The 25,969-nt window shown below is 34.2% G+C and overlaps 1 protein-coding gene across 3 annotated transcripts; it reads left to right on the top strand.

Annotated features, from left to right (window-relative positions):
* Positions 1–9,474: 9,474 nt before the first annotated feature.
* LOC122037944 (DExH-box ATP-dependent RNA helicase DExH6-like) lies at positions 9,475–25,345 on the top strand. Of its 3 annotated transcripts, none has more exons than XM_042597442.1 (16): positions 9,475–9,795; positions 10,698–10,788; positions 11,571–11,883; positions 14,459–14,533; positions 15,361–15,405; positions 18,021–18,111; positions 18,190–18,248; positions 18,764–18,925; positions 20,674–20,726; positions 21,011–21,044; positions 21,179–21,268; positions 21,363–22,364; positions 22,443–23,513; positions 24,270–24,754; positions 24,835–24,936; positions 25,120–25,345. In XM_042597442.1, exons 1-14 carry the CDS (start codon positions 9,678–9,680, stop codon positions 24,648–24,650), a joined length of 3,585 nt encoding a protein of 1,194 aa, XP_042453376.1. In that variant the 5' UTR covers positions 9,475–9,677; the 3' UTR covers positions 24,651–24,754; positions 24,835–24,936; positions 25,120–25,345. The 3 variants fall into 3 exon arrangements, with proteins under 3 accessions (XP_042453376.1, XP_042453375.1, XP_042453374.1); XM_042597441.1 differs by having other exon boundaries at positions 25,116–25,345; XM_042597440.1 differs by having other exon boundaries at positions 24,835–25,345.
* Positions 25,346–25,969: the final 624 nt, after the last annotated feature.

Raw genomic sequence — 25,969 nt, 5'->3', positions numbered from 1 at the left:
TTTCTTTCTACAATTCCATTTTGTTGGGGGGTTTTTTGACATGAAAATTCGTAATGATATCTATTTTCGAGACAAAGTTTACTAAAATTGTGATTTTTAAATTCTCCCCCATTGTCACTTCTAATTCTTTTAATCTTGATATCTTTTTCATTTTCAATTTGTTTATAGAAATTTGAGAATATTTCAAAGGTTTCATCTTTATTTTTTAAGAATTTTACCCAAGTAAACCTAGAATAGTCATCTATTATTACTAGACAGTATAGACTTCCATTTATTGATTTGACTCCATGGGAGTCAAATAGGTCTAAGTGTAACAGTTCTAATATTGAGTTGGTTTGTGATTGATTAGTTGGTAGATTTTGTTTGTTTACCTTGTTGACAGACATTACATAGGGTTGAATCTAAGTTATATAATTTTGGTAGACCTCTAACTAATCCATTTAGTCTACTTATATTTCTAAAATTCGTGTGTGACATTCTTCTATGTCATAACCAGGTTTTTTTCTTTTTGTGTTAAGTAACACTTAGTGTAAGAAGTGGTTAAGTTGATTGCATAGATGTTGTCTTTTCTAAATCCTTTTAGGCTTATGTGAGGATTGTCTAGGTGTTTGATTAAGCATTTTGTAGATAAAAACCTAACCTTATACCTAGTATCACACAATTGACTGATACTTAAAAGATTATACTTGAAATTTTCAACAAAACATTTGTAAAAATAAAATCAATTTGTAGTTCGATATTACCTATACCAATTACCTTGAGTTTGTCGTTGTTTCCAAAGGAACTGTTCCTAGGCTTTTATAGGTGAGTTGAGTGAATTTTGTGTGATCTTCAGTCATATGTTTGGAGCAACCACTGTCTAAAATCCACTTAGTTTCCTACAATAGGTAGGAATTGGGGTTAGTCTAAATTTTAGACTTATAGTCATTCTTTAGATTTGATGAGAGTAAATTGAATTAGAGTGAATTTCCAAGTTAAGTTTAATAAAAAAAAATTTAAGTTAAAAACATTTAAAATAAATTTTTAAGTTAAAAAAAATTGATTTTAAATTTTTAAAATAATATTTAAGTAAAAAAATGAATTTTTAAGTAAAAAATTTGATTTTAATTTTTAAAATAATTTTTAAGTTAAAAAAATGAGTTTAATTTTTTAAAAAATAAGTTTAATTTTAAAAATATTTTTTAAGTTAAAAAAATGAGTTTAATTTTTTAAAATAATTTTTAAGTTAAAAAAATTGATTTTAATTTTTAAAATAATTTTTAAGTTAAAAAAATAAGTTTAATTTTAAAATAATTTTTAAGTTAAAAAAAATAAGTTTAATTTTTAAAATATTTTTTAAGTAAAAAATATGAGTTTAATTTTTTAAAATAATTTTTAAGTTAAAAAAATGATTTTAATTTTTTAAAAAATAATTTTTAAGTTAAGAAAAATAAGTTTAATTTTAAAATAATTTTTAAGTTAAAAAAATGAATTTAATTTTTTAAAATATTTTTTAAGTTAAAAAAATAAGTTTAATTTTAAAATAATTTTTAAGTTGAAAAAATTGATTTTAATTTTTAAAATAATTTTTAAATTAAAAAAACATTTAAGTTTAAAAGGAATTTAATTTAATTTTAATTTTAATTTAATTTAATTTAATTTAATTTAAATTTAAATTTAATTTTAATTTTTAATTTAATTTAAAGTTAATTTAATTTTAATTTAATTTAATTTAATTTAAATTTAATTTTAAGTCCTTAGTCATCTCACCTGATATATGTTTTCAATAAGGGAATCATATAATTTTGTAAGATTAATTAGGTTCAATTTTAGGGTTTGTTTTTAATTTGTATTAGATTCAGGTTTACCTTTGGGTTCAACAAATAAACGTTCTCTAGATAAACTTCTGGGCTATGGTGAGTCACTTGGACATCATTAGAGTAACCATGTTTTCGAGGTTTTCCAAATAGTCATATCCACTGGACTTAGTACAAAACCTTGGTCTAACTGGTTAGGATCCACAAAGGGTAGCTTCGGTCAGTTCCACTTAGCCAAATGCACCAGGTCGAAGTCATATCTTCCTAAACATGCATAGACTAAGCTTCCCTAACGTACTATTATCCAAAATTTCACCAGTACAATTTTTCAAGTTAAACTTGAACCCTTTTTAACTAGTCCTAATTACCCTGTCGGGTAAGTTGGTTAGGGTTACCCTGCCGGGTAGATTAGTTTTGGAGGTGTCAGCTATTCTGGAGTCTCCCCCTGAATTAATGGCCGTTAATTTAATTTTTAGTTCTAGGTTTATGTCTATTCCTTTTATAATTATATTTTACTTGGTGATAGTTTAAATTTTGGTGAGTTCTAGTATATTTAGATTTTAAATTTTTTGGTTCAGATTTGTATTATGGTTTTTGATTTGATTTATTTAATTTTACGAAATATATTTTATCTTTAGGGATATAATATTAGTTAGGTCCTATTTGCGTGGTCAAACACGCTTTCGGAACTGAGGCTTTATTCGTTGGTTTGTATTGGGTTATTAATGATTTAAAAGTTTTATTTGAGTTCGACTTATATCCGAGTCCAGTTTTATTATAACATGTTTTTTGATTATTTAGGATTAAGTCTAGATTTTTTGATCTGGTAGTAAATTTTTCTAACATATTTTTTAAATTATTAATTTCTAATTTTAATGATGAATTATCCTCCTCAAGTGTTAGATCTTAAGTTGGTTTATTATTTACAACTTGTTCCTTGAGGATTTGATTTTCCTCGAAGAGCAATTTGTTTTCATTTTCTAATTTAACTAACTTATTATTTAAGCAAGAAATAATTTTAAAAAACATTCGGTTTAAGGTTAGGAATACCTCTTCGGAAACGAGTACGGACTCGTGGCTCGATTCGGGTTCGGACCCATCTTCCGACTCAGCTTCGCAGGCCATCAGCGTGAGGTGGCTCTGGTGCTTCTGATCTTCTACCTCCGATTCGTCCGAGGAGGAGTCGTCCCACGTCGCTTTGAGGGCCTTCTTTTTGGTCGACTTTGGTTTGTCGATCTTCAGTCTTTGGCACTCGTTCTTGTAGTGCCCCTTTTTGTTGCATCTGAAGCATGTCACGTTCCTTGTATCGGCTGGCGAACTGATCTTTTGTAGATCTTTCTTGCTGAAGCTTCTCTTCCTCCTGGTGAACATCTTCCTTACTAGGTTTACCAGGTGTTCTTCATCTTCAGAGCTCTGGTCAGAGTCTTCTTCAGGTTCAGCCTTGTTCTTCTTGGAGGAACCTGCATATAAGGCAATACCTTTCTTGGCCCCAATGTTAGTCTGCTCATGTAATTCCAATTCACAAAATAGTTCATCTAATTTAAGCTTAGTTAAATTCTTAGAAATTTTGTAGGCATCCACTATGGATGCCCACAAACTATTACGTAGAAATGCATTTAACACATACTTGATAAGGTCTTTGTTGTTCATCTGGTGGCCTATTGTGTGGAGCCCGTTGAGGATATCCTTGATCCTCGCGTGCAGTTGACTCGCTGTTTCTCCTTCCTGCATTTTTATATTAAATATTTTATTTAATAATAAATCCCTTTTTGTTACCTTGGCGTCGCTGGTTCCTTCGTGCAGCTCGATCAGTTTGTCTCACAGCTCTTTAGCGTTTTGATGTGGTCCGATCCAGTTCAGTTCTTCTCTTGTTAATTCGCACTATAAAGTGTTGATAGCCTTGTTCTCTGTTGATGCCTTTTTCTTCATGTTCGAAGTCCACTGTTCTGGATCTAGTGGATTCTCGGAGTTGTCGACTGGAGGTTTGTAGGTTTTTGTGATGGTTAGCCATTGGTCGAAGTCTATCTTGAGGTACACCTCCATTCGCTTCTTCCAGTACAGGAAATCATCCCCATTGAAAAGGGGAGGTTGCATTGTGCTGAAGCCCTCGATCTGCGACATTTTAATCTGCACAAAAAAAACAAATAGAGAGGTTCCAAGACTTGGTCTTGGATTAGCAGTGTGGGAAGAGTTAAATAAAAATAACTAAATTGGTGTTGCACCAATTTACATTTAATTACGACAGAAGGAGATTTCCAAAAAGGTAATAATAATACCAATTTGGAGTTTTACGAAAATTTGAAATCCGAAAAATAGAAAAAATAAATTTAAAAACAAATTACCCCTTGTCTGATTGGTGGTTGCACCAATTAGAGCGGTACCTGCTCTGATATCACTTGTTGGACCGTGATCGTTCGATAGAGGGGGGTGAATATCGATTATAAAAATTTTGATAAGAGTAAGCGCAGTGGAAAAGAAGGAACAATGCTAACACAGAACCTTTTTACTTGGTTCGGAGCCTGTGTCGACTTCTACTCCAATGTCCATACTCGTTGAGTACTTTCGTTGGGCAATCACTGTCAATTCGAAAAATGGAATTACAAATTTAGTACAAGAATTGACAGAAAAGAAAATACCGACAAAATGAAAAGAATTAAATTGAAGAGAGCGCTTTGTCGGAGTGGCCTCGCGGCGTTGCAGGAGCACAGTAGAGCAGTCTGAGAGATTTTCGTTGTTATTATGAAGCTCCACCCTTGACCCTTCTTTTATATGAGGCTCGGGGCACCTCGGATCCCTTCCGGGCGCCCTGACGTGACGTGGCAGGCCCAACCAGCGAGCTCCACGTGTCTACGCCGCGAAATGGATAATATTTGCCTCCTGGTACCTGGACCTCCTTTCTCCATAAATTTCTTCTCCTGCAAGACAAGGTTAGTCCGAGACAAATATATAATATGTATTCTACAAAACAAAGTGTTAGCACAGTTTATAAATTTAATATAAAGAGTATGACTTAGATTCTATCTTTCCAAGACCGGAATCTAGTCACAATCTCGACTTAGATATCCGAAATGGATCTAAACCGGATCGACGCCTAATGTTCCCTTCTCGGGAACGCGCCCTCACAGTCACTCCCTTCCAGTGACTTACCTTTACTTACCCGCCAGACGTCCGGTCAGCCCTTCGACCCGTCTGGACTTCTCGTCAGCTATCCGGTCAGCCCCTCGACCTAGCTAGACTTCGTGCCAAGCGTCTGGTCAGCCCGTCGACCCGCTTGGACTTTGTGCCAAATGTTCGGTCAGTCCGTCGACCCATTTGGACTTCATGCCAAGCGTCCGGTCAGCTCATCGACCCGCTTGGACTTCGTGCCAGACATCCGGTCAGCCCGTCGACCTGTCTGGACTTCGCCTGCACACTCGGTCAGAGTGTTAGATAACGACAAGCCTAAATTAACCTAATTTGTCATTCATCAAAACTTGAGTTAGATCGTTAGTGTTAACCGCACCAACAGATGCTTCAAAGAATGTCTCGTGTCATAGTATGTTAGGTGATGGAGGATATATAACGGATCTTCATTGGGTAGAGGTAGGTTCCATGACATGCATGTGGTAGAGTATTAAAATATTTTATGATAAATAGCCGTTATTCCCTAACAAGTGTTTGTGATTTCCTAACCGTTTTGTCTCCTAGCAATAGTCCGACCGACTCAAGGCCTGACTAAGAGTAGATTAGTAACTGTGCCTATAAGAGGTGAGGGGCTAAGCCCTAGCGTTTGATTGCACTGGGACCAATTGGGAGTAGACTCGTAGCCGTGCCCATAAGAAGTGAAGGTTGAGCCCTAGGAGTCCGATCGACTCGGGGGTCGACGGGGAATAGATTAAGAGCTATGTCAATTAGAAGTGAGGGGCTGAGCCCTGGGTCCGACTGGGAGTAGATTGAGAGTCGTATATATGAGAAGTGAAGAGTTGAGCCCTGGAGTCCTACCGACATAAGGATCGATCGAGAGTAGACTGAAAGCTGTGACCATGAGAAGTGAAAGACTGAACCCTAGGGATCAGACTAGCATGGGAGTTGACCGATAATAGACTGGGAATTGTACCCATGAAAAGTGAGAAGTTGAGCTATGGGTCTGACCGACGTTAGCACCGTTCGAGAGTAGACCTAAAGTAGTAAACATTAGGCACGAGGAGTTGTCCCAAAAGATCTGAATGGCTATGAGGGTCGATTGCCTGAGAACTAAGAGTAGTGATCTTGAGACGAGGGAGCCAAGTTTCAGGAAAAATGGTCCGTTCAGATACGTACTCTCCACCATATTTTCCTCCTCCGTGTTGGTTCTGGGATGGATTGACGGGGATACTGGGGGCAAACGTATTCGCCTTTTACCATCATGAATAATTATTTTGAAATCCTCTCAGGCAATATAATGGTTAGCACATGTAATATTATAACTTAAGATCTAGAATTCAAATTTAAATATAGCCAAGATCACAATCGCATTCATAATCATGTATACTTTCTGTACGCGTGTTGTGTCTAACTGGAACAGAATCATGTATACTTTCTGTACGCGTGTTGTGTCTAACTGGAACAGAGTTCTTGTGGCATTAAAGAGAATGCGTGTTTATTAAAAAATTCCAAGAACCCTTTTGCTTTTATTTCCATTCAAAGCTGAATGAATTCTCAAAAGACACCATCGTTTTCCTACTTTGTTCTTCTCTATTTTTCGCTGGGACTGGCAGTGAGAATCTCTCACTGACTTGCCCCCCCTTTTGTTTTCACATTTCCACCCTCTTCTCCGTGTACTATTCCCCCTCCCTGTTGCTCGCTGAGCAAATGGGTGCACTGCACCAGATGCTGAGAAAAAATCAAAGCGAAATTCCACTCCTTTGCTTCGAGACTTAATTAGATCGACATCAAAAATCATGCCATGCCATGGTGTACTGATGTGACCTGCTTGCAGTGTTTTATCCAGCTTTAGTCCATTGCCATGGTATTGGCATGGACTTGCGTCCATGCAGTCACTGCTATGGCCAGCGGTTATCTTTCTTTATCGGCTGAGACTGACAGGTCCTTTTTCCCTGGGACCTGGGAACAACGTATCGATGGATTCGGAAAGCTAATAATAGGCACAGAGAGAGACCTAGGAAAACCCGTTCCTCCTCCCATAAACAACGAGCCATGGATGACAAGCAAATGTCGACTAGATCATGATCATACAGCCATACAGATACGAGCTAGCTTTGAAAAGTGAAGTCGATTATAGGTATTTGGTTGGTATTTAAAAAGGTTCGACGTCTTTAGCTTAGCTGAGGCAGTGAGAGACTTCATGTTATCCCCGACGATGAATCGTTGGTTACTAGGCGAGATGGGAGAAACCGAGAAGGGATCTGTCTCTTGCTTCTTTGTCTGCAGCTTTTGGAGGCAGCGCTTTCAACGATCGGGTGACTCCTAGTAAATCCGTTTGAATGGGGGTGAACAAAGATCTAGTAATTTAATATGTATTATTTTATTTGGAGGAAATAGGAAGAAAGGATTGAACGTTAAATATATACCATTATAAAAGCATCCTTTATCTTTTAAAATAAAGAGAGAGATTGTAAAATTTTGTAGATATGGAAGGTCGTAACAGAAGACAGGGCATGCTCTTTAGACAAGTCCTTCCCTATCCTTGTGGCCTTGTCCTCAATGGAGAATTATGTTCTCTTGTGGCAAAAAGATGATTCGCTCGCCCCCAGCGTTCCCGCCAACTCGTCCCTAGGCCAACATGGAGGAGGTAAATCACGGGTGACTACTAGCCATTAGTGCAAATGGCCAAGACATAGGGGAGGTCATGCTCGGTCATGCCAAATTTCGATCCCAAAACCTCATGTGGCAACACCCCATGTCTTAACCATCGCACCACCCCGAGGAGACGAGAATTATGTTCTCTTGAGTCATATTTTCAGAGAAATATGTGGCAAGGGCCGTCATCAACATCATGAAGTGTGAGCGATAGGATGCTAGGTGGTGATGGCACACGGCGTGAGGAGCGATGGCACAAAAATGAAATAACTAAATAAATAAGTTAATTTGAAAATTAATATTTTAAAATAAAATAAACTTTTTATAAGAAATCGTACTCATTCATAAGTATGCAAGGGTAAAAATTATCTTTACTTAACCCTCTATCTCTCTTTTTCTTTTTCTCTCCTTCCTCAATTCCTCCCAAACATAACCTAAGGTTTCATTTGATAAGTGTGATAGAATTAAAATTAGGTTGATTAGGATAAGATTAGGGATAAGATTATTAATCACTCCTCATACCTGGGGATTGTGAATCCTACTCCTAATCAATCATAATCCTACCCTAATCAACTCTACTAAACGGTATATTAATAATTTTTTAAAAACATAATCCTAATCCTATCACCCCTACCAAATGCAGCCTTAGGGGTACAAATGAGCGTAACTTCCTCATTTTTTTAGTTGATTTAAAAATTATTTAATTTATATTTAAAATTATTAAATTTAACTTGAATTTAAATATATTTGATAATTTTTTAAACTGAATTTAAATATTATTCTCAACTACTGTTCGATTTTATTCCAATTAAATTTAAACAATTTCAACCCGAATTTTATTTCAAACGAGTTTGAGTTAAAATTATTTATATTTTTAAATTTCAAATCAAATTTAAATATCTCATGTATTTTACAACTTGAATTTGAATATTAATATTTTAATACTATTCATTTTGATCAGTTAATTTAAATTGGGACCCTAATTTTTTTTATATATTTACATTTTCTTCAAAAAAATCATTCACTTCGATTTTAGATCAATTTAAAAAATATTTATTTTTAATTTTAGATGATTTCAATTTTATTTGTTGATTTTTTAAATTATATATCTTAGTTTTTTTTTAAGTTAACTTTTTCTAGTTGTAGGTGATCTTATGTCATTTCCCCCTTTTTTTTTACTATAAAAAATATTCCTTTTCTTTTCTTTTTTTTTTCTAACAAAAATTGAAAGATTTTAAGGCAAAACACTGCTACTTTTTTAAACATCAAGTTATTTTTTTACTATATAAATTAAAAAAACGTATTTTTAGATATAAAATTTTTTAGTAAGAACGCTTTTAAAATATAAAATATTATTTGATATTAATGATTTAGATGTATTTTCAGAATTAAATATTTTTTTAAAAAAGAATAAATTTGGAATGAAATACACTTGATATATTTAATTTTATTTTTTAAAAAATAAATTTAATTAAAATAATAAAGTTTTTAACAATGTTTAAAGATTACATAATTTATATTTTATTAATTTTAAAAATTATTATAAAAAAACTTGAATATAAAATTTTATTAATAATTTTACTTTAAAAAATTATATATATATATATATATATATAGCCTCTGAAACAGTTGAGACGCCCTGATTATTTATCTAAAATTTAGTATAAAATTTGTAGATAGAATAATTGATATGTAGTTCGATGAAATATTTCTCGGAGAATTGGATGAATTTGACATTTGCATACGCATAATAGAATTCTATTGGACAATGGACAAAATGATATCGGCCACATTAAGAAAATGGGCTAACAGATTGATTACGGCCCAATTAATCTATGAATTAAATTATAATCGTGGGCTTTATACTGATTAAGTAGCAGTAGAAGCGTGTATTTGGCGCTCACTCGGTGTTTTGCATCTGGTTAGGTTTCTTGGCTTACCTACAAAGGATACGGAGGCGACAGGCGGGAGACCCCCCACAAGTTTGCCTTCTCGAGAGCTCCCGGAAGAACACGGCGGAGGGCCACCGGGGGCGGCCGAACGCCAGATTCGTCCTGTGGCGTTTGTTTCGCTGAGGGGAGGGAGGAACTAGAAGGGAAGACGATGGGGAGGAAGAACGGAAAAGGAGGAGGGCAACAGCAGCAGCTGGGACCGGTCTCCGAGGCCTCTCGCGTTCGAATTGCGAGAATTCTTGAGGAGTTCCAGGCATCCCAAGATGAAGGTGCCTATCAGTTCCCTGCATAAAAATGCAGTTTCGTTCACGTTGTTTTCTGTCTCTTGGCATTTTCCTTCCTCGAGACTTTTAGGGTGCGTTTGGTTTGCACCGTTTTCATTTTCATTTTCTGGAAAACGCGCGTTTTCTAGAAAACAGAAAACGACTTTTTGTCATTCTCTGTTTTTCTAGAAAACGATAGCCAAATTTTTAGAAAACGCGCGCGGAAAACGCAAACCAAACACCATTTTCCAGAAAACGCGCGTTTTCCAGAAAATGAAAATGGAAAATGCGCGTACCAAACGCCCCCTTAGATATTAGTGCTTGGCTTCGCCCTCCTCGTTCTTGAATTATCTTCTTGAAATTGTGGATTGCACTTGCTCCTCTCCCTGATTTCCCAGGGTGAAATGCTTAGGTTTCTTGCCTGAAAACAAACAACTTCACGAGCATTGGGCGGACTAACAATCTTAATTACGTAACGTTTAAATCTGCATAGTGTGCAAATATAAGCTAATAACAAAGAACCTTTTTTTACTTGGTTTTGAGAAGTAGGCTTTCTGGAATTGTATTAGGAACGATAGAACGGAGACCATGCTCACTATTTTAGGAGATTAATTGTAGATTCATCCGACTCATCAGGAATAGCTGAGAAAGACATTGAATTTCTCATATGCTTGTAGGTTTTAGATTGATCTGGAGCCCTTCTCTGGGATGAAAGCCATATAAGCATCTAGAACTTGAAGACCTAGGTAAAATGAAGTGGTCCACCATAAATTGCCTGCATGGGATTTTGAAACCTTGATTTTTTTTATATATTTGATTATTGCCTGTGTTATTATTTTGGGGTGTACATCTGAATATTATAAATTGTCTCTACATGTAATCAATGGATTTTCTACTTTGTTTTGCAGTTTACACATTTGAACCAGGTTTGTCAAAACAAGAGCGTGCATTAATTCATATGATGTGCAGAAAAATGGGCATGGTATCGAGAAGTTCTGGGTGAGTTAAACATGCATAATTATTCTTTCTTATGTTTGCATTTACTCTTTATTTCCTGATTATCAGACAAGATTTTTGAAGTTCCTGGATGTAAATGCCATTCCACTGTCGCTTGAACTCTTACGGTAGACCCTTTACTAGAATGTGTTGCAGTCATATGACTACATTTATTTTTTGGAGCCAACCTGTGAGGGCATTCTTTATGGATTAAATGGAAACAATCAATCAGATTAGTGGCAAAAGAGAAATACAAATGAAAAGTGTTCAGGTGTAGCTTAGATATGATCATTCCCAAGTAGCTACTTGATTATTATATTGTATGCATATTGGCTCATAAATTGTAATTAGTGACTTTAAACTCTCTTAATAATTATCACGGCATCAAATGAGAAAACTTCATCAAATGATAAAACTTCCAGCTTAATGAGATAAGAAAAAGATTAGGTTCAAACTTTAAGAAGTCTAAACAAATGGGACAAGTTCAACTTTAAGAAGTAAATCTAACTAGAAGTTCATATAAACTTAGACGGAAAATAAAATAACAATTAGACAGGAAATGGTAAAAAAAAAAACTAAAAAATGGTCTAACATTGTACTACATCATTTAACTTGAACTGGATCCATTCTACACCATTAATACCAAAATTGTAATATTCCCTTTGATTTTATATTTGACATTTGTAATGAATAATAGGTCCATTTTTTCTTTGACTCTATGCTTCTTAAGTACTGATGCATGAGTTTTTTTTGTGCCTTTGTTTAATACCTTAAACCTGATTTAGGTATGGAGAAAGAAGGCAACTTTCTGTATACAAAAGCAAAAGGAAAAACCGATCCCTTAAGAAGGAAGAAGTTAATGCTGGCTTGCAATTGTCAGAAGAGACAAAAAATATTATACAAGATCTTTTCATGCGTTATCCGCCTGATGATACAGACCTGAGTGAAGATGCAGCACCCAACTCTAAAGCAAATGCTGCTAAAAGACAGTGGAAACCAGATACTAGCTTTTGTAGGCCATCAATGGGAAAATCTGACATTCAACAGAAGATGGACGAGTTAGCCTCTAAAATAAGTAATTCGACACATCTTACAAAGGTTATTATTGCCAAAATGTTTGATCTTATTAGTTAATTAGACTTTTACATTAGAATGTTTTTGAATTTGGGTCTTAATGTTAGGATTAAAAGAATTTAGATATCTCCTCAATGGTATGATATTGTCCACTTTGAGCCTAAACCCTTATGGTTTTGCTCTTGGGCTCTACTCAAAAGGCCTCATGGAGATATTTTTTTCTTATAAACCCATAATCTTTTCCATATGTTTTTAATGTGGTACTATATTTGTAACCTTGCAACCCCAACAATCCCCTCCTCAAACAAAGGACCACAGGGTCTCCCCTCAAGCATCGGGTCATTCTTGATATGCTCAGGGCCTCCCCTCGAGCATCGGGTCACTCTTGACTTACTCAGTGCCTCCCCTCAAGCATCATGTCATTGACCTGCTTGGGGAGGTTCAGGGCCTCCCGTACTTTGTTCAAGATTTTATCCACATGGTTCGATCTTGGATAATGACTCTGGCTCATGCTTCTTTCGACGATTAGTCCGGTGAAGAGCGACCTTGCTTTGATACCAATTGTTAGGACCAAAAGAATTTAGATGCCCCCACAATAGTATGATATTGTCCACTTTGGGCTTAAACTCTCATGGTTTTGCTCTTGGGTTATACCCAAAAGTTTCATACCAATGGAAATATCTTTTTCTTATAAAGCCATGATCTTTCTCATGTGTTTTCAATGTGGGACTATGTTTGCAACCTTGCAACCCTAACACTTAGCTTGTACAGGTGCTTTAATTAGATAAAATTATTGATTGGCATGCCAGATCACATTATTAACTAGCATATTAGACAATCTATTCAACAAGATAATGTTAACTAACATAATAGAAAAATCTGTTAATTAAATAAATATGTAGTCAGTCAAAATTGTTTATTACTAAGATACTAGGCAATATATTAGTAGTACAACACAGTTATAGGGATTATAAGTAGGTTTTGTGAAATTGAATAATTTAATTATCTCCTTATAATTAGTTCATGGATTAAATATTAATCTTGCTAATGATTGTTAGCTAATTATAGAAATATATGACAGATATCTTTAAGTTTCATCTAAATCTAATTTAGCTTGTGCTCAGATGTTTAAAGCTTTTTGTAAGATTAATATGATTGTTGGGAGATTACTATAAATGCTAATTAAACTTCCGGAGCCCTTATGTTTAGATCGAGTCCTAGTCCAAAAATACATCAAGTGCTAAGGAGTAAGGATCCATTATGTAAGATTAATGGATTCAAAAGGTCAAAAAGGAGTTAGTATGTGAGTGCAATACATGTTAGCTACCTTGGGAATAAATCAATAGAAACATGCAATCAAAGAGAAGAGTACTACAATATCACATTAGAAGTCAGGGGCTAACCTCCCTCCCTAGATGATGATATGTTCTCCTACTACAAATTCTTCCAGGGTTCCATGAAATATTAATTGAAGATGAATGGCTTATTAAAGAGAGCTCATTATAGGCTTTTATGGGATAATAATCTTTTAAATGTATGACCAAATCAACATTGCACCCAAATCACAATTTTAATAAATTTGAAATATCTTAATTAATGTAAAGTAGACAAAATATAATCACTTATACTTCATTATAAATTTTAAAAATACCTTTGCTAACACTATATATATATATATATATATATATATATATATATTGTGGTCTCTTTCCTAACAACTTGAACTTTTGGACAAGTGATTAACCAATCAACTCTTATATCTTATCAAAGTAGAAGCTTTTAAGTTTGAATTTCACCTATGTGGGAAACATATAAATATTCATATTTATCAATTCATGTGTTGGGAGGTTGAGCCAATCAAGTCAAGTACCCACTACACATGAAGATGGAGTGCCACCCACATGTGAAGAACTCCTGTTAACAATATAAAAGGCAGCCCGGTGCACGAAACTCTCGTTATGCGGGATCCCGAGGAAGGATCCATTGTACGCAACCTTAACATTATAAATATATAAATTAGTCTCTTTAACAGCTCAAGTTTTTGAGGTTGGTCAACCTACTTTAATGACCAGTTTTACATAATTTCGAAATTATTATAATTATATTGACTTAATAATGACCTAATCATATATTAATAACAACAAAACATTGTTATTTAAATTTAGAAAATAATAAAATAATCAGGAAACTATTGCTCAAGTAAAATTCTTCAGGTCTATCACAATTACTCTTGATTAAAAAATTTCACTATATTAACTAGTAATCCATATGATTTGATCTATTATTTTCATACACAATGTAAAACTTCATAAATAATTAGCTCGAAATTATTCAAATCAAATATTAATTACTTCAATGCTTTGAAATAACTTATAATTTATTCTTAAATAAGCAAGAAAATGATTTATGAAAATTTAATTTAAGAACATTTGAACGAAAATGATTTATGAAAATTTAATTTAAGAACATTTGAACTTAAACTAAATCTGTACTCCTAGTATTAGGTTATAACGTCTTGCCTCCAAGAGATGCTATTAACATTTTTTTTTATTTTAACTTGATTTGTCATGATTTTAAGTTATGGTGGATATTTCTACAGGTTGTGGAAGATAGAGCTAAACTTCCAATTGCATCGTTCAAACATCTGATTACTTCCACACTGGAAAATAACCAGGTAACAATGCCCTACTGGAATTTCTTTCCTTAATATGTGATTAATTGAACTACCATGTATCTTGCATGTTCCAAGGTGAAAACTGAAACCTTGCAGATTTACCTTTTTCGGATAGCATCCCAGTGAAATTATTATGGGTGTAAGTTGCACCAAAGAAAATATTAGTTACCATAATGAAAGATTTATTGATTTTAATATCGATAGTGGAATAGCTTTGTGTAGAGCTCAATGAACAGATAAAATTCATATAGCCGACCAGCAAATAGTTGGACAAACAAGGCTTGATGCTGCTGCTGCTTTGTGAAATTATTCTTCAAAACTGCTATTAGTTGGGTATAGAAAAAACGCTTTGCAGATTTAAGCAAATATAATACTTCTTAGATAGCAAAACATTGCCTATTGTTTATTCCAGTTGCTAGTAATGTTGAACAGGTGTCCTAAAATTTCTTGATTTTACTTATATGCCACAGTAAACATATGAAATCTTTTATTATATTAGAAAATTAATTTGTATGAGGGAAAAAAAACAGCTTATTAGGTCTATTTTTACTGTTAAAAGAAATTGGAAATTTTATACTTCATTGTGCCCATAGGACCACCATATAGAGTGGATAGTTGACACTGAACTATTCAATTATGAAGTTGCCATGCTGAATTAATTAACACTTAAAATTAAAGGAACCCCAATAATGTACAAGTTGGCTAAATGGCTATTCTAGATTGTTATGAACAGATGATCACTCTCATCTGTCTTCCTTTTGTGGATATGTTGCCTATTTGTATATCATCCTGATGAATTTGATCAGCTAATATGATTTTTAATTCAGGTTGTACTTATATCCGGTGAAACTGGTTGTGGAAAAACCACTCAGGTTCCTTTCTATGCTTATATGCCTCTTGCACATGCCCCTTAATTATTTTTCATATTGTGGTTTTTAACTTAATTTTTATGCTGCTCACATCTTCTCCAAATTTATTTCTGTTTTGATATTTTTAGCATCTCAAGGACAAAGATAATCATTTGTTCCATATATAAATATTTATACATTCACCATTTGATATTTTGTTTTAAATTTGAAACATGTACTTACTATTCTAATTAAACTATCCTGCATTTTTACAGAATAGACTTGTTTATTCACTTGAAACTTTAGTAAATAATAATTTTAGATATATTGAAACTATTACTCAGCGAGGAGTCACTGGAAAAGATATCGTCAATATGATCAAATAGATTCTTGATACTTTATAGGTTAAAGTTTTGTAGTTTGCAAAATCAGTATGGATATCGTGATTGCCCGAGCCAAATATAGGCAATATCAGATCAACAAATTGGTGGATTGGAATTTAAACACAATAATTTAAAATCAGAAAGTGTTATGTAAGATAATAATTATTTAGACGTACTTATTGAATATGATTGGCAACTATGGTACTATAATATCATTTGAAATATTGTATACATTGTCAAGTATTTATACTATTAAATTAATGTGTAAACGCTGACGTTTTAAAATAAATTGCTATCAGATTATTGATACCTAATTAGAAAGAGATGTTGTCATTTTCTTAACATGGAATTAATAGATTTTATCAAATTATGGATAGCAACTTGTGTAAAAAAAAAGTTTATAAATAATTGAAAAAATTGTATCCAGTTGTAGCAGTAATGCAATATTTATTTCTAATCAATAATGCCATATTATTACTAGTTTGTTAATCTGCCAGCACAAATTATATTTCTGATACATTACTGACAATAACTACTATGTTATATTCATATTTTCCCCCTACATTTTATGCAATTTTAGCATTCATTATCTTTAGTTAGTCTTAATATAATGTTTATATATGCTAATTTTATTTTTTATAATTCTTTGATGCTTTTCTAATCCTAATTTCATAATGAGGTAACGATGTTAGAGACATTACCAACTTTATTTATGCGTTTTGTGCATCTCCTAATATGTGTACACACACTTGCGCACGATTAATAATTGCTGTCAATGCTTGTTTATCTTATTCAAGTTTTGATATTGCATAATCTCTTTTTATATTTACCTTAGAGTGACCTACCTCTTACAGTCTTACTTGTTCTGTACACATCAAACACGTAGAACATAGCTACAACTTTCTTGTAATAATGGGTCTAAACTTGGACTGTCTTCTTTCTCTCCATCAAAACCATGGCATCCTGCAACCAAATGTAACCCTATTTCTGTAATTGATGATGAGGTTCTGCACCCAGCAACTGACTGAAGCAATAAAGCCTTTTCTCCATTGGGAAGTAAACATGAAAAATAATAATAATATAGAGAATTCCTAAAATGAACGTATGAGGTTAGATTAAATAAAGATGTTATTATCCAAAAGAATTAGGTGTAGCCTTATAGATCATAAAATGAAAGACAAATATGTTAAGATGATTTTGGTGATCAACATCTATTAGAGTTTGATGAGTTTAATCTATTAGAGTGAAAGTTGTAAGAGTTTAATCTATTGTTAAAACGAATACAATGATAGTTGATTTGGAATATTACTTGTGATGTAACCTTGAATAACGATGGTTAGGTAAGATCCATCTAGCTGATTCCAAGTAATTGGTATGAACATTCTCGTTGATGATTGATTATGGAACAAAGCCTGACATTGGGTTGCTGAACTTGCCAGTCTAATTGGTTCAACAGATAAGGACAAAGTAAAAAGATTTAACTGTACACAGAGAACCAGTTTATTTTGATCAATTCTTGGTTTTGACTGATTTTCCCAATTCAATTTATGTTTTTGAACTCGGAATCTTGATACTTGGTCCATTATTAACCATTCAGTTTATTGTCTTGAGTCAGAGTTCTTTCAGATATTCATGAAGTTTTAATAGAAACATGCTACTGGATCTTTTATTCATGTGGGCTTTGGCATCTCAGCTATGTTCATCTGTTCTGAATCTGTTGGTTCAGAAAGTTTGCATCCTGACCCACAAGTTTCTTGTAACTTTAGGAAATGTCTTATTTAAAACCATTCTGCTAAGACATCCTATATTTTTATAGAATGCTTAACTAGGTGGTTCGTTCCAAAAATATTGTTCTTTGAGTTAAAGCTATATCCCCAACTTCAATTTCTAATCTCACTTTTGTTTCAGATCTTAGTTTTTGATGGAGTGACTGAAAAAACACAGCTTGCAAAATGGAAACTCTTGTTTTCTTGTGCTGTTGCATTGTTCCTTGTTATTGATAATGAATGATTAATGCTTCTGTATGCCAAGACCACCCTTAGTTTGATGGTAGATTATGTCAAGCATTATGCTATACCTTGAAGTGTAACCATAGTAGTTAACATAGCCTGCTGCCTTGGGCTTCCATGCTTGACCTATTGTTTCTGTTTCAAGTAATCTTGATTTCAGTTATTTACTACTGAAAGTCAATTATGTCTGTTCTCCATTTTTTTCTAATTTGTTTAGTTGCACTAAACTGCCCTTGATTCAAATCAGGTTCCTCAGTATCTGTTGGAATATATGTGGGATAAAGGTGAGACTTGCAAGATCGTATGCACACAGCCAAGACGGATATCAGCTATTTCAGGTCTCATTACTCTACAGCATTTTTTTATACTTCTGTGTTTAAATCATGTTCTAATTGTTTAGTTGGTGGGATGTACAGTTGCTGAAAGGATCTCTTATGAAAGAGGGGAAACTGTTGGAGAGACTGTTGGATACAGGGTTAGCATTTTTTTTTATCAACTTATCTCTTCTTATCCAAAATTGGTATTTTGATTTTTCTAAAGAAAATTTCAGAAGTTGAAGATTCATGTTAGTGACTGAGTATATCTAGTATATGCACATATAGTATAGTAGTATACCTAGTATATGTGCATGTACTACTCATTTATCTAGTATATGTACATTATTATGTGCATATATTAATTTAAATCCTAGTATATTATATTTTTAATGCTAATTTCTATTGGTTCCTTTATGCTACCATTTATGTTTTGTGAATAGGGATGCGGAAGTTCAATTTGGAAGAAATGCAACCCAAACTAACTATTACTGACTTACTGACCTCTGGCTTCTATTAATCCTTCCACCTCAATTACTACTTTGAAGACATCTCTACATTTTCAATTATGCTGCTTTAGAGCTTTCTCTTATTGAAATTCCATTTTTTTTTCCTAGATAAACTGTTTGTGTGTGTGTATTTCAAACAATCTGAAGTTTAGTTGTTTTTTACTTAGATTCGCTTGGAGTCGAAGGGTGGGAAACAATCGTCAATAATGTTCTGCACAAATGGAGTACTTTTGAGATTGTTGATTAGCAGAGGTTCGAGTATGTCAAGCACTGACAGTGGGAACAGTTTACTGGAAGACTGTTTCCAAGGAATAACTCATGTTATTGTGGTAAAGCTGTTGTTTCTAGTATGATAATGTTTGAATTGATTGTCATATCATTTTTTTTATGAACTTGAACTTGTTTCATCAAGTTTGGCAAGCTTATGAATCATAAGAGTAAGACAGGTTATTTACTAAATAAATTTGTAGGAGCGTTTTAATGATTGTGGCACTACACAGCATTATTTTTGAAGAGAAAAAGATTACATTTTTGTATTTTATTTTCACCCCATGTTACCACCTGATATTGCAATATAAGAAGGTTAGGAAGTGGATTTGTATTTGATAAAGTTGATTCACTAATCCACTTATCCCAAAAGAGCTGGAATGAAAGAGACAAATCTATATATTTTCATCCTTGGTACTCTTTGTTTATGTGTGGGCCACTTTGGCCCAAACATGACAAATGAATTGGTGAAACGATATTAATCACACGGAGGAATGTAGCCACATTGGGCCTAGTAGATAAATTGACCCATTGGACTTTATTTTACAAAAATAAATATAAAAATATAATTCTTATACTGAATTTTACTGGACCACACTAAATTTTTGCCCCATCATTAAATCTTTTATACTCGTAGCACTTTGTCCACCTTCTTAAACTAAATTTTACTTGACCCCACTAAATTAACCCCATCATTAGGTTTTTTGTACTTGCAGCACTTTGTCCGCTCACTTGGTGGCCTCATCTTTTGGAATCATGATTCACCCATCACTCTTTTGAGGCTTGCTTTACTCTGTTCACCCCTCCCTTCTAGCCTCCTCTTTAGTCCACCCTCTACTCTCTGTCATCTTCTGTGGTACTCGCCTCTCTGTTCCTTGTTTTCTAAGCTTTTCTTTGCTTTGATGACACTTCAGCTTCAAGTCTTGAATTTCTATAGGCTTGTTTAAGTGGTGGTGGTCATTTGCAGCTTTGAAGCTATATGCTTGAAAATCTCTATTCATTGAAGAAGTCCTTTGCTTATAAAATTTGTATTGATTTGCCTTGTTAATACATTGAGCATCAATATTCATTTTTTACAATGAATATTGTGAAGAACCATCTATATTATCAATTGATCAAGCAGCTGATGAATGATTATTGATGGCATAAAAAAAATATATTTGATGATATAGACAATAAAGTTATTTTTGTAATGATTTCAAAATTTGAAATCACTCCAATGATAGTTCTGAAAAGATATGTTTTTGTATTTTGCTGAAAAGTGATATAAATTGTCTCTTTTCTTAACTACTTGTGAACTCATGACTTTTTTAGGCATCATGTTGTTTATTTCAGGTTTAAAATTTTACCCTTAAACTTATAACTCCACTCAAACAATTTTCTGGCTACCTCACTAGTCATAGGCGAGACTTGAGCTTCTAGGTAATGGATTAACCTATTCAAGATTCTTTCTTCTAAAAGGAGGAAATATGTTTTTATGAGTTTGTTGGAGAAAAGTGTGCTGTTAATGCATAACTACTATGCTTGATCTTTGAAGCTTTTATCCTTCAGGACCGACTAATTGACATGCTTCTTTAAAGGTCTTGTCTTCGTACTTTCTTTTTAAAAATACTTTAGTAAGAGCAAGCTGCACCTTTGGAATTCTTTTACAGCATGGTATCTGTGATTTTACTTTGAAAATCATATTGAATGATATGTATCAAATTTCCTTTTGAGACTAGAACATAGTTTTCCAGAGGCTTTAATGTGCCAGATCTTCTGTGTTACTTTTTATTCTAATTTGTGGCTTCCCAATTACTTTGTCTTTTAGGATGAAATTCACGAGAGGGATAGATTTTCTGATTTTATGCTGACAATACTCAGGTATTTGGAAATCACCACTTAGTTGCCCGATTGATTTATTCTTTTTTTAAACTGTTCCCATACTGTATATACAAAATTCTCCAAGTCAACTCCATATTGCGGATCTCGTTTGGGTTAGGAAGCTCTAAATTGGCATGTAGTATGGAATTAGTATATATGATTAGTCCAAGAATGATAGAATTTTAATTATATGCTTTTGTTTTTTGCAATATCATAAGCATGACATTTTTATGGAATGAAGGTATACTCCATTCTGATTTATTGCTGTCTGTTTTGTTCGTCAGAGATTTGCTGCCTTCATATCCACATATACGATTGGTAAGTCTATATTTGATTTTCACTTTGTGCTGCATCTCATGCTTGTTTTGCAGTTGCTCAATAACAACCAACATTGGTGCTCATTATGTTCTATGGTCTCATTTTGATGCATGATCTGTATCTTAAACTAACAGGTGCTCATGAGTGCTACTATTGATGCTGAGCGATTTTCCAACTACTTTTATGGATGCCCCATTATTCAAGTTCCGGGTTTCACTTATCCTGTGAGGATACTTTAAGTCAATTAGTGAATAAACACCAACAATCAAGACGCTTTCATAACTTGAGCTAACACTAGCTGACACCATTATTCTTCAGGTCACGGTTTTTTATTTGGAGGACGTGCTTTCTATCTTGAAATCTATGGATGATAATCATCTAAACCATGCTGCAGTTGATTCTGACGAGAGTAGCCCCCTGTCTGAAGAATACAGAAATTCTCTGGACGAAGCAGTAACTTTGGCTTTAACTAATGAAGAATTTGATCCCTTGCTAGAATTGATTTCTTCTGAGCAAACACAGAGAATCTACAACTACAGACATTCTTCGACGGGTGTATCACCCTTGATGGTATTTGCAGGAAAGGGCAAAGTTGGTGATGTCTGCATGCTTCTATCCTATGGTGCTGATTGTTCTTTATCTGACAACAATGGTAGATGCGCTCTAGATTGGGCTGAATGTGAGAATCAGATACAGGTATATGAAATTATCAAGAAACATATGGAGAAAGATAACTCAAAATCAGTAGAGGAGGAGAAGCTGCTAAATGAGTACCTTGCATGTATTAATCCAGAACATATCGACACTCTGCTCATAGAGCGACTCTTAAGGAAGATTTGCACTGATTCGACAGAAGGAGCAATTCTAATCTTTCTTCCTGGATGGGATGACATTAATCAAACCAGAGAAAAGTTGGTTGCTTCATCATTCTTTCAAGATGAATCAAAGTTTTTGATACTCTCTCTCCATTCTATGATTCCATCTGCAGAGCAAAAGAAGGTTTTTAAATGCCCGCCTATTGGCATTCGTAAAATCATTTTGTCAACAAACATTGCAGAGACTGCTGTTACAATTGATGATGTTGTATATGTAATAGATAGTGGTCGAATGAAGGAAAAAAATTATGATCCATATAACAATGTATCTACACTTCATTCTTCTTGGGTATCAAAAGCTAGTGCAAGACAACGTGAGGGTCGTGCTGGTCGTTGTCAGCCAGGGACCTGTTACCACCTTTTTTCTAAATTCCGTGCAGTATCTTTGCCGGAGTACCAAGTTCCTGAGATAAAAAGGATGCCTATTGAGGAACTTTGTTTGCAGGCAAGATTGACTTCTTTTGCTTTCCACTTTGTTGTTAGTGCTAAAAGTTAGTTTTTTTTTTTTAAACTCACGCTGCAGGTAAAATTGCTTGATCCCAATTGTAAAGTAGCAGATTTTCTACAAAAAACACTTGATCCTCCTGTTTCTGAAACAATTCGCAATGCAATAATTGTTCTTCAAGATATTGGTGCCTTAATGAATGATGAAAAACTGACTGATCTTGGGGAGAAGCTTGGTTCCCTTCCTGTCCATCCCTCAACTAGCAAGATGCTTTTATTTGCAATTTTGATGAATTGCTTGGACCCTGCATTGACTCTAGCATGTGCAGCTGATTATCGAGAACCATTCCTTCTTCCAGTGGCTCCAGATGAGAGGAAGAAAGCTGCCCTAGCGAAACTTGAATTGGCTTCCTTGTATGGTGGTTATAGTGATCAACTTGCTGTTGTTGCAGCATTTGATTGTTGGAAGAAGGCAAAAGGTAGAGGTCTGGAGTCACAATTCTGTTCTAGGTATTATATCTCATCAAGCACAATGAATATGCTATTTAGCATGAGGAAGCAGCTTCAAAGCGAACTTGCAAAACATGGATTTATTCCACAAAATGTGTCAAGTTGTAGTGTAAATGCTCACGATCCTGGTATTCTACGGGCTGTACTTGTGGCTGGTGCGTATCCAATGATCGGGAGATTGCTTCCACGTCGAAAGAATGATAAAAGAGCCATAGTGGAGACTGCTGGTGGTGCCAAAGCTCGCTTGCATCCCCATTCCTCTAACTTTGATTTTTCATTAAGAAAGCAAGCCGAGTGCCCACTTGTTCTTTATGATGAAATTACTCGTGGGGATGGGGGAATGTATATAAGAAACTGTTCTCTTGTTGGTCCATATCCATTATTGTTTCTTGCAGTGGAAATGGTTGTTGCTCCTACAAGTGGCCCTGATGATAGTGATGAAGATGTTGATGATTCTGGTGATGAGGAAGATGAGATGGAGCAACTTGTATCCTCTAGTCATGGGGAAGAAATAATGTCTTCTCCTGAAAATAATGTTTCAGTAGTTATTGATGGATGGTTAAGACTTGAATCAACTGCCCTTGATGTTGCGCAGATATATTGCCTTCGTGAGCGTCTATTTTCCGCTATCCTATTCAAGGTATATATATATATATATATTTTTGCTATTTATCATAAGTTTTCATTATGCCCAACTGTTTATTTCTTGTTTCCAACTATTTTGGGTTATTTGGTGTTTGCATCATTTGATTATGTTACATATATCAATCTGCATGCATTATATAGCAGTAAAGGTTTTTTTACCCATAATTTATCAATAATGTTTAAAAACATTGATTGATATTGGTCGGGATGTTCTTAGGTCCTCGGCAGTCTGTTTTGGCTATTACGTCAAACCTATCACAGTTAAAATAAAATCATCTCAGAATTATTCAATTTAATAGTTGCATGGAATAGCAGGACCTGGATGAAGCTCATTTCTATGCCCTAGTCATCTATTACACGCCAGTTTGATGTACTATGATCATACACATTAGTTCTGACTTCTGATTAGTCATGCTTTCACTACACTCAATGTTGTAATCTTATCATCTCGGGAAAGGAAGGGAAAAAACATCTTAGTGCGATAAAATGTTCCCCCAAAAGGATTGAGCCCACACGGGCAGGCATGCTTCTTTAGATAAGCAATGGTGAAATTCCCCCTAGTGATAGGTTAAGAACTAGCTTATTCTGCATACGTTTTTTTGGTTCAATAATGAGGAATCTTTACAATGCTATGGTGTAGGTCATGTTAGGTGTACCAGTGGTTCTATATTGGTTGCTTTGCTGTAATTAAAATGGTCCCAATCTTAAGTTTTTTCTCCCCTTTCTACGCTCATAAGAATGCTATTTGTAGGCAAAGAATCCACAGGCAGTTCTACCACCTGCTTTGGGGGCGTCAGTGTATGCTATTGCCTGTATTCTTTCTTGTGACGGATTGCCTAGTGCACTTGCTGATGCACCACCATATCGACAGCAATCCCCTAGAGATAAAGTTGACATGAATAAATCTATTCAGGGAAAAAGACAAGGGGGCTTCATTCAACCTGGTGGCTTCCTGAGATCCTTAATTTCAGACAATGTCCGAACTGCTAATGTCCACATAGTCAGAAATGCTAAGCATAGTTCTCACATGCAATCATATTCTCAGCCACAGGTCTCACCCATCTCTACTTTTCCGGGAGCAAATTCTAGTAGTTCCACACCAAGGATAAGATCATTCAAGAGGCATCGTTGAAAGGCTACTCTAGCCATCGTGGATACTTGTGATAGTGACTGTATTTCCCCTCTGAGCACTCATCCGCTGGGATAGGAATCCTTGATGACCCCACCTAATTGAGGGTATTGTTCCTGTCATATTTTGATACTTCATTGCTTGTTTAACTGATAACTTTTGTCAACTACTATCTTAAAACTTGCAGAAGCTAGTTGCCACTTGATGGATGTCTGTTTACAAACTCTGCAAACATAGAAGGTTTTTTTTACAGTGTCTTGATGGCAGCTGGATGCACCGTGCATTTATGGTATCATCTAAATAGCAGACCATTTCCTGTAGCAAACCATCTTATCTTTGATATGAAGCAAACTAGAAAATTTCCCGAGTTACAGAAATCTGCTAGACTTTCTGTTATTTTTAAGAAAGTGCTAGCGTAAGTAATTGATTACCTTTCTTTATTATCACAATTCTTGGTTTTCTTGTCAGATAGACGTCTTGCTATGTAACAAAGCAACAATAAGTGGGTGGGTGTAGATGATTTCGTCAACAAAATCTGCTTCGCCCTCCCTCGAAATCAGATTATATTGCAGTCAATTGTACTTATCATTACAAACAACATTCGATCATCAGTTGCTTTTAGCTGGTTGTATCTATGACGTCTTACTGTAAAAGGTTAGATATCAGCTTTTTAGAAAATTACTTGACACTTGCGGATTCTGGGATTTGGTGTGGTTTTATGCAGTATCAATGTGCAGTTCAAGTGACTGGTGCAAGATTGGATATCTAAGCTGTGCCTTAAACATATAGCTAAATCTGAAAAAAATGCTGATATTATGTTTTGTTTATGAGCTAATTTGTTTTTTTTTTCACTTTAATAGGCAGTAATCATGCAAATGTAAAAATCTTTGTACAATATTTTATGAAGAAAATTATTATATGGCAAATTTATTATTTCGTAGAAAAGAAAATATTTCATAGAAAAGTAAAATTTCATCCATTAACTACAGGTAATTGTTGAAGCTAAATATTGAGCCTTCCCATGTATCTCAATTAAAATTGATGGATTCGATCATTGGACGATATGAGTGAACATATAAAATTATTCTTTAAATTTCTCACCTTACTCAATAAATTTAACTATTTTTTTTTAACGTAATTTAAGTATTCAGTTATTCCCGATGATTTGATCTATGAAAATTTTCTCTCAGTTCGCAATCAGGTTAACTATAAATCTTACTATATCTTTTTTATCAAACCGGTAGATAAAGTATTAAAATTATCAATCAAAATTTTCTATCAGTTCGTAATCAGGTTAACTATAAATCTTACTATATCTTTTT

Source organism: Zingiber officinale, chromosome 1A (assembly GCF_018446385.1).
Source record: "Zingiber officinale cultivar Zhangliang chromosome 1A, Zo_v1.1, whole genome shotgun sequence".
In the NCBI taxonomy this organism is placed as follows: domain Eukaryota; kingdom Viridiplantae; phylum Streptophyta; class Magnoliopsida; order Zingiberales; family Zingiberaceae; genus Zingiber; species Zingiber officinale.
This window is presented reverse-complemented; position numbering and strand designations above follow the sequence as displayed.